Source organism: Cynara cardunculus (genome assembly GCF_001531365.2).
Source record: "Cynara cardunculus var. scolymus isolate 2C chromosome LG 16, CcrdV1, whole genome shotgun sequence".
Lineage (NCBI taxonomy): Eukaryota > Viridiplantae > Streptophyta > Magnoliopsida > Asterales > Asteraceae > Cynara > Cynara cardunculus.
In genome coordinates this window covers 2,774,249-2,784,483 of record NC_037543.1, presented here as the reverse complement: position 1 = coordinate 2,784,483, position 10,235 = coordinate 2,774,249, and the positions used below count along the sequence as shown (strand labels likewise).

General features: G+C 34.6%; 1 protein-coding gene across 1 annotated transcript; it reads right to left on the bottom strand.

Annotated features, from left to right (window-relative positions):
- Positions 1-755: 755 nt before the first annotated feature.
- LOC112529204 (auxin response factor 9-like) lies at positions 756-6,448 on the bottom strand. Its single transcript, XM_025140338.1, has 13 exons — positions 6,316-6,448; positions 6,093-6,188; positions 5,826-5,882; positions 5,580-5,738; positions 5,310-5,394; positions 5,030-5,120; positions 4,451-4,615; positions 4,264-4,377; positions 3,455-3,527; positions 3,043-3,196; positions 2,471-2,907; positions 2,043-2,230; positions 756-1,201 (listed from the first exon to the last, which is right to left on the bottom strand). Exons 1-13 carry the CDS (start codon positions 6,322-6,324, stop codon positions 1,069-1,071), a joined length of 1,761 nt encoding a protein of 586 aa, XP_024996106.1. The 5' UTR covers positions 6,325-6,448; the 3' UTR covers positions 756-1,068.
- Between the last annotated feature and the right edge of the window lie 3,787 nt (positions 6,449-10,235).

The window sequence follows — 10,235 nt, the reverse complement described above, 5'->3', positions numbered from 1 at the left end:
GAGAGCACCAATAAGAAACTTTGAGAATAAATATTTAGAGAAAAAAATAATGTTTTTAATATTATAATCAATGTTGGATTCTCCAAAATAAAAAATCTGTTGGAGATGAATGTAATTTTCTTTGGAGATTTAGGGGGTGTTTGGGATTGCTTATTTGAAATAATTATGTTTTTCCACAAAAGTGTTTATCAACTTATTATAAGTTAGAATAATTTAACTTTTTCAAAAACTCCTTATTACTGGTTTGACACCGGTATAAGTTGTTTATCCAAACACTCAAAAGTGCTTATTACCGATGTCACACCGGAATAAGTCAATAAGTTGTTTTTATAAGCAATCCCAAACACTCTCTTAGACTTTGGATTCTCCATTTTGAAGAATCTGTTAGAGAAGCTCTAACACACCAAGTAAATCATTAGAACAAAAAAAAACAATACAAATCGTTGTCAATTGTATCAAATGTTTATATTGTATCAAAAATATTTTCCCAACATCAGAAACTCCAATTACCGTCATTTTCACCTTGCAAAATAGCCTTACGGGTCATGCTGACCGCCACCCACCACGACCACCACTACCTACCAACACTGCTACCCACAACCACCGCAACCCACCATCACCACCACCACCACCCACCCCCACCATTACCACCAACCGCCACCCACCTACAACCACCACCACCACCACCACCTCCCGTTCCCCCTCCCTAGTCGAGCAAAGTAAGAAAAACTTAAAATAGTACAATTCCGATCAAATGGCGCAAAATTTCCACCAGCTAAGGTCAAGAAAGACTATATTGTCCATTAAAATCAATTCAGCATATTTACAATCACTCTCAAGAAACTAAACAATACCACTCCCCCCATCAACATTCAACCTCTAATATACACACATCCTACTTCTACAGATAATTGAGATCTGAGAAACTAATACCAAATTAGTTGCACCCTGACCCTATTTATCGATCTAAGGATCAAACCAACCAACGACTTGAAAAGGAAAACCATAACTAGAAAGCCGACAAAGAGGGGAGGTACCTAAAAACCGAACGAATCTGGAACTATTCCATTAGTTTTCAGCAGCTTCCAAACTAAATCCCGACACTTCATTGTCTACGGAAGAAAGTTTACTGCCGGCTCTCATTTTCTTCACATCTTGACTACAACATATCCATATCCGTTTCACCATGCTACAGAATTCCCTGCAGATAAATCAAGAAACGTTAAAGCTTTGTGATCTTGCTCAACATTTAGGATGCGTTTGGTACACTGAATAGGATAGAATGAAACAGTACATGGACCACTGTTCCACGATTGGCATGACTTTTATATGGAAATGACAGAAACTATGGAACAGACATGTTCCACACGCACCTCATGGAACAAGGTGGAACAAGCTTATGTTTTACCAATATACCCTCAAAATAAAAATATAATTGTCTTCTAATATCTCCCCATTTACATTTCATTCATTCTTTAAAATTTATTTATTTATCGTATATTATCATTTTTAAACTCACTTTACTTTGGTCAAAATATTACTTTTATAAGTTTTCTATAATTTGTTTAATTTATGTAGTTTACTAAATATTAATAATAAAACAATATAGAAAAAGGTATAAAATAAAATTTAGAAACTTATAAACTTCATATTTTGGTGTCATTTAATTGTTTTGACAAAAACTTTATACTGAAATATTTTGTTATAAAAAATACTTATTTTTTTATAATTTAATAAATTATATAAATTAATCAAAATATAGAAAAGATATAAGCAACTCCTTAGGGGTAAATTGGTCATTTTATCGGCCTTATTTGTTCCCAAATGCACCCTTGGGGTACGCAGATTAGACTGGATTGGTTAGGCGGGTGAAAAAATTGTTGAAGGTTTTTAGGGTTTTAATTTGAGATAAACTAAGAAATCAATCTTATCCCACCTACATGATTTTTGTTCCACCATATTTTGGTGGGACAACGGGTTTTTTTCTGTCATGTTCCGCATACCAAACGCACAATTATAGCCAAGTTTAATGAGGTACTTACTGCCATGGATCATCGCCCATGAGCATCATGTCTCCTTCGTCATCAGTGAAGACAATTTCCCATTGATCACGAGGGTGGAGCTCTCCCTTAATCTCAAACATCTCTTCGAGTTCATCTATAAGTTTGTCATACCCTTTTAGCACAGTCAAGTCAACTGCCCGACCCACCGCCATGCCTTGCATTTGAACCTTCAATCATTATCGGTATTAGATATGTATCTAAATAATAAAAGATGCACCCCACCAAAGGAAACTGCGAAGTTGAAGATGGGGCTTAACCAAATAAAACCAAACAAGCCCAGTATATCCCAGCAGGACCTGACCTCTACCCGAGAGAGTAGGGCAGTTGTTTCCGTGAACACTGCCCCAGCTTGAGGGTGTGTTTAACCAACTGAAGAGAAGATAAATATTCCGAAAGATTAAATGTACCTTGGTACGACTACGCGTAGAAGTGGTGTGTTTGCTTTGGACTTCCTTTGGAGAAACTTGCAACGGCCCTTGGTCTTTGCAGTCCTTTGAGAGATCAGACTTCTGGTCCAAAATCCCAGCAGACAATGTACTTGCCGTATTTCCATCACTTTTGGTAGGAATCTTTATGTCAAAACCAAATATTCTACAGCTTGAACTCCTTTCAGATTTCATCATGTCAACTGAACTTTGAATCGAATCGCTGGGCAGTTTCAAGATTTCTTGAACTGAGTAAGTCGAATGGGGTGACCAGACCGAGAGACCTTTTTGATCTTCAGTTTCATCAACAACCATTTGAGTCCTGAAATGACAGCCATTGTTACCGTTTTCTGTATGATCGGGATGCCAGGAACCTTGATAATCACTCCTTTGTCCATCGGGATTACAACTTATCTGAGCTAAAGGAGTCCAAACACCGGATACAACAGGAAATGAAGGTTATGGAACAAACAGCCCAAATACAGAAAGAGGTTAAATCCATCTCAAGATTCGCGACTACTGAACTTAAGGTAATAAGAGCATATAAAACTCACCAAGATTAGGAATTTCAACCGGAGGTCTAGGCCTCTTACTTTTTACTGCCACTGGTTGAACCAAACTTGTAGGAACAGGAATTATAAATGTTTCAATCTCCCATGGAGAAACCCTTTCTGGTCTCCCACCAGATGCTGGTTCGTCCCATTGGACCTACGGTAGACACAATTAAGTTTGACTAATTTCAAAAAAAAAAAAATTGATCTTTTTTCAATAAATAAAGTCAAACAACAAAGTAAATCCTACTCGAAAGTAGGATGGGGGGGGGGGGGGTGAGAAGCATGCATACTTGACCTATCCCAAAAGGGTATAGCAGCTATTTCCGTGAAGACCCCCAGAAACAGAAACTAAAACAAATGTTAAGCTTGAATGAATCCATCAATTGTAATAGAAACTAAAACAAATGTTAACCTTTAACGAGCGCCATTTAGAACATTCCCACTGGGGAGATATGTCTTCAACTCCAACTATCGTCCCTGTAAACCTAATCAATAGAAGGAGTTCCGACAAATAAGCATTGTAGGTAACCAAACCAAAGAAGCCCGGTATATCCCACATTCCCACCTAAGAGTGCGTTTGATACATTGGACAGGGTGAAACAGAACAGGGATCACTGTTCCATGTTTGGCAGGACTTTTATGTGGAACATAGTGGAACAGTCCTGTTCCACCCCCACCCCATGGAACAAGGTGGAACAAACCTATATTTTACCAATATAACCTCAAAAAGAAACCTAATTCTATTCTAAAACATCAAATAAGCCTCCCTCTTTACATTTTATTTATTCTTTAAATTTGTAATTTTTGTATTTTATGCTCTTTAAACATTCACTTTACTGTTCTCAAAATATTACTTTTACATGGTTTCTATAATTTCATTAATTTATGTAATTTATTAAATATTAATCATAAAAATAAATATAGGAAAGGCCATTTTATCTGTTTTATCATGTCCAGTTCCGTCTTACCAAACATTGAACAATTGTTCCTGTCTATCCTGATAAAACGCACCCTAAAAGTGGGTCACGGGCAGGGGAAGTTGTACACAGACCTGACCTCTACCCCTACCCTCAAAGTGCAGAGTGATTCTTCCCGTGACGACCCTCGGTTTGTGAGAAGTGTGCGAAAAAGATATAGTTTCCCCAAAGAAATAAAGGGAAACTAAAAAAAACATGAGCATTGTACTAAAAGGACCCTATGATTGTATAAATATCCAGTTACCTTCTCTCAGGAGAGTCTTCACCCTCAAATGGCATTTTAAACCTCATGCCAACGGTAAACTTATTGTTTACAGCTGCTATATACTTGTTCAAACCGATAATGAACTGACTTGTCCTGAAAAAAAATTAGCAAATTTCAAGAACTCGATCAAGATCCAAAATTTTCCGACATAAGAAAGATAGACTACCTTGGCTTGTAGTAGACAACAAAACGAGTTTGGGTCGAAACAGCATGTGATGCAGTTGCAAGTACTCCAAGGTGCATACTCTGGCTTGAAATTACCGAAGATGGCATGGAGCTTTGTTGGCGAGCAAAACGTCTAACACCTACTCGTAATTCACCATTCTCCCCCCTATGCATAGATAGGTTATTCAAGATGTAGCAATAACAACTCGGATATAAGATATGAAGTGGCGGACTTAAGAAGGCACGTCAGTTTTAATTTAACGTGTGCTCCCCTAAGTTGACAAAAAGTGGTTGCAACCTCCTCATTGAATCTGACATTATAGGTTGCAAGTTCAAATCTTTCTGGCTTTTCTTTTACTTTTTTGGTGACAACAGCAAAAAAAAGACCCACTTGGGTGTTGCAAAATGCCACTTGAATGTCATTTTTTAATGAACCTGTACTTTTCTATAATTAATGTTAGTTCTATTTTATATTATGCTAATTATGTTGTGCCCTTTTTTGAAAAAAATTCTGGATCCGCCTACGGAGATATATGCGCATGTAAGTATGTAACCAACAGCAATACTACAAAGGCTTTACCTAAGGAATACAAATGAATCCCCAGCCACTAGTCTCTTACAAGTAACAAAAGTGCTCCATCCCGTTGTAAGCAAATGGCGTCGTGGTTGACCTGTCGGATCAAAAGAGAAGTTGCTTATCAAGAAAAGTAGAATACTTCCACATGATTGACCAAGGCAAACCGACACATTCGGTATATGTCATATTCACTTGCTTCTATGTGCTTGAACAAGATAAATTCACATGTGAATATAACTATATAAGTTGTAGCATATATACAAGAAACAGGAATCATAGTGACCTCTAAAGATATGCTTAAATCGCCACTCGATCCCATGAAGATCCGTCGCTACCAACTCTTGGGTAGGTGTGGGTTGCTTCATGTCCTAAACAAGCTCAATAAATTAAACATAAAAAAGTAAGCATCTGAGTTGGGTTTGGTAAGGAGGATGAAAAGAATCAACAAAACTACCAAGGATAGATCTCAGCTTCTTGGAGGTCAAGGGTTCAAGCATGAATATTGTGCATCAGTTTTGCCAAATAAAATACTATATACTTCAAAAGAAATTACCAAGGGAGGTAGGCATTCATTTGCATGCTTCCGGAGAACCGAAAACCCACCATGAGTGCTTGTATCCGAGGCTGTTAAAACTTTGCAAAAAGAATGAACACTTGGTCTCGGGGGCTCTGCAAGGCATTCATCAGGACTGGTGGGATCGCTATCACTTTGCTACAGATTGTTACGGAAAATCATGAAGATAGTTCTTTTTTTTCATAAATTTCCCACATAATTGAAGCAGCGAAACTGAAATCTTACCTTTGGCTCTGGGAGTAAAGTGATTTGAGCATAAACTTCATCTGTATCTTGTTCAGCCTACAAACATAAACCAATTCAACATTCAAAATCTCTTTTCTTTGCAAATTAGATACCAAAATGCAAGAAATTTTCAGAGCTACAACATGTTTCACAGATGAATCTACCAAAAAACAACATATTTTTCTGAGATTTTCTAAAAATACCAAACAAAATCCAAATAATTAAACCTCAAATAATTGAAGATCGTGAGAGAAAATGTCACTGTACCAATAGCTGAGTATGAACAACACGACAAAGGATCTTGGATTTGAGGTTGAAAAGAGGAATCCTCTGATTCAATTCCTGATTTGTTGATGCCTCTAACTAAAAACCCCATAAAAAAGAAAAGAAAATATCCCAATTATAACAAATCAAAAACCCATATAATCAAAAGTAAAACCTTGAAAAAAGAAATCTGAATTTCTGAGTAAAAATGGAAGACTTTTTTTACTTGTTCCATGTGGCCTTGAGGAAAGTAGAAAACTCTCTCCCCATCTCTTGGCACATCCACTGGTGGGCCCGTACATGCCTTCCACAGCTCCTTATACAACAGATCTTCACAAAAGAGGAAAAAGAACCCACATCAATTCCATCATAGAATTGTACACTTTTAGCACAAAACACACACCGAAAATAAAAACAAAAACCCCAAATGGGGGGAATTGGCGAGATAGTCATTCCTCTCTCATGAAATGGTCTCCTATTCCTTCTTGTACCCAAATATCACTACATATGCGACGATATTTGGGTAAATCAGGGAGAAGGAATGGTATGAGACCAATTTACGAGAGATAAATGGTATTTTGGCCAATTTATCCCAAATGGAATATCATTTCCATCAGCCCCAAATCCATAATCCATAAGAAACAGGAGAAGAAATTGATCTTTTATAGCATAATTACCAACAAAAGAAGAAGAACGAATTAATGAAGGAATTTTGGAAATTCACCTTCGGAAGGGAGAAAAGTCGAACCTCGATTCTCCATGATTAGAACCAAAACGAACACCGTACGTAACACAGGGTTTTGTAAAACACAAATATCGAATAAATTAAACCACCAAAATCATCAAATTCTCCACATTATAAGCATACTAGTGAAACAGTTACTCAACATCCCCCATTTAATCTCATTTCCACTAATGAAATTAAACCCTAAAACCGTCAATCTCCGGCTACGAAACAAACAGATCGGAAAACCATAACAGTTGATGATGCTTTCAGCTTTCAGCTCCCAAATGGCAAAATTCTTGCTTGTTTCTCTCACTAGAACCACATGAAAATGTGAAAATGGCGTTAAAGAAGCCACATAGAAGCTTAATTATACGCCATGATTCTTCTTTCTCTCTCTAGAAAACACTTTTGCTGTCTCTATCTCTCTCTGTAATAAGCCTTTGTTTGTCTCCTTTCCTGGTGGTGTATAGTGCGTGAGCCTAACCTAACTAACCATGGTTAGGTTAAAGTCTTCCCATAGTTGTAGTGCGTTTGCCTAACATTATATTATACACCTCCTTTTATTCAATTATTAAAATTAAAAAAATATATATTAAAATTTTATTTTAAATAAATAAAAACTATTCTCCTTGAAATATCATAAAGGTACAATTTAATATATTGATTAACATATATTTGTTTCATAAGTGAACATTTTTTATGTGTTTCTAAAACAAAAAATACAACTAAAAAGTTTCACATTGTGAACCGAATACATACTAAATAAACAGATTATAAAACAAAAAATATGTTAATTAATATATTAAATCTCAGCCATAGATGGAAAGAATCATGTAAGATAATACTTACGATAATATCCACAATATATGAGGTTCTCAAATAATTAAAGAGTTATTTGTTTATCTCTTAATAGTCATTAAGAAGCAACCTCTGAATCATTAAGAGATGAATTTTGTTTGGCAAAAAAAAATATTTCTTAATGGTTTTAAAAACTCTGAATAATTTTGTATCCTGGACTTTCCTTAACCATTTAGCGTCCTAATATCATTGTAAACAATTATCAAACAAATATATTTCATTTTTCATTATATCATAAGAGTATCTTAAATAATCCTGACCATTTAATCATTCTGCACCAAACTATTCAGCAACTGCCAAACAACTCCTAAGTCTCATATGTACTCTCTTAAGAAATGTTCTTTTACAAAATAATGAATAAAGCATACTATATTTTTTATCTTTATTGTATGGTAATTATTGAATATCGACTTGTTTTTTTATTGTAGGTGTTTGGGTCAGCTTATACGTATCTCGATTAATTTTATAGAACCTAAAACAGCAACCAGAAAAACCTCAGTGGCATTTTATTGTCATCTGTAATTTGTTTATTTCAAATATGGTTATTTTAATTTTAATATTTTACGTGTTTATTGTCCGTGTCAGATCCCATTAATTTTTGTTTGCTAACTAAAGACGAAGGTATGTATGTAATAAGACATTTTTTGTGATGTCATAATTTTTCACTTATAATTTTTCAAAGGTGCTTATTATGACTTTATTGGATCGTATGTCTAGTGTTAATTGGATCGGATCAAAATTTAGAGTTGTTCATGGGCGGGACAACTCGTTAGACCCGGCCCATCTGGGTCCGGCTAGTTAGAAATACGTGTTTGGACAACCATCATCGAGAAAATTGACGGGTCTGGGTTTGTTCGTTAAAATTAACGGACGGACATGTGCAATGTAAAAAATAAATATGGATAGGCCCGTCCAGCTCATTTATGTTTTATAATTAAAGTTATAGGATGGAGTTGGGACTCTTTGGTTTTTCTTGAGAACCCAAAAGGCTCTACTATATCTTTGTTAGTATCCTTATGTCAAACGTCCTGATCAATCAACAATAGATAGAGTCAGTAGCTGCTCAAAGTTTTAATTACAACGGTGTTTTTCTTTTACTTTTTGGTTCCAAATTTGTTAATTTAGAGTTACATTTTTTAGGCCCATTAGCCCGTGGGCAATCCCGGCCCGTTAATATGACGGGCAATGGCAAGTTCTCAAGCCCGAAAAAAAGGAATTGGATTTACAATATTATGACCGTTGGACAAAAAAAAAACAACTTAGATCCAGCTCAGGCCTGTAAATAATCGCCTCTAGATCAAATACACCTAAAATTCATTGGATGTCAACCGATGAAAACAACTAATCGGATTTGTAAAACATAGAGTAACTAATAAATACAATTTTAGTGTTAAAAGTAAGAAATATAAGAGTGTAGGGACCATAATGTAAAATAATCAAAAGTTTGGGTTATGGTTGGTTGGTAGTGGCACCATACATCCCATTCACAAATAATTGAATTTGTACTTTTTAAGGTAAATTAAGGTTGGTGCTAAATAAATTAATTTTTTTATGTTAAATCAAATCAAATATATTTAAAAAAGTTGATATATTTAAATAAAAATATGAGGATTTTATTTACGTTCTGTTATCGAGTCTTTTATATTATAAAGAAATAAAACGAAAAAGGAAAGAAAGTGGGGTGAAAATACAGTGGTTTAAAAAACTTGTCTACTGATTAATAATTACTTTACTGTCTAAAACTTCTGTCGTGTAATCTTCTTTTTCTGATTGATTTGGATTTTCCAGCATGTTCTTATTTGATTACTTGTCTTTTCGGTCTCTAATCGAAAAGATACTGATAGATATGAAAGTTTGATTTAAGATAACTGATAAATTCTTTACAAGAGACATGATCTGTTGTTTATTACAATATTATAAATTGGAAATTATTGATTTGGTATTTATTTATCAGTGTTTAATTTCCTAATTTGCCCTTAATTATATTATGGTGTAAAAAAAATTACAACTGAGGATAAAATTGTCAATTCCTAAATTAAAAGGTGTAACATTATGTGTTTTTAAATCTCTGTGTATTTTTCATTGTGAACATTTATGTGACACATTGACACTAAGAACTAAAAACAAAACAAAAATCAGTAAAAGTATTGTCTAATGACTTTGATATACACTGTGAACAATTAATTAATGATCTATTTGAGAAATTGTAGATTTTCTATTTATGGAAATAATAGATTTTCTATTAATGGGGGGAATAAATCAACTCCATGCATTTATAAGTTGACTAAATTAGCTTTTATTTTTATATAATAGATAACATAATTATCTCAAATGAGTAGTTCATATTGGATCTCACAAATTTTAGGGTTCTTATTTGATTAGCATACATGTATATTATATATATATATATATATAGAGAGAGAGAGAGAGAGAGAGAGAAACGAAAGATCATGTGAGAATGGGAATTAAAGTGGAAGCGTAAGAATGGATCTGGATCCATGATCACTTAATATCTCATCCTAATCTCATGAATTACACTTGATATGATATTTTGATCTGAT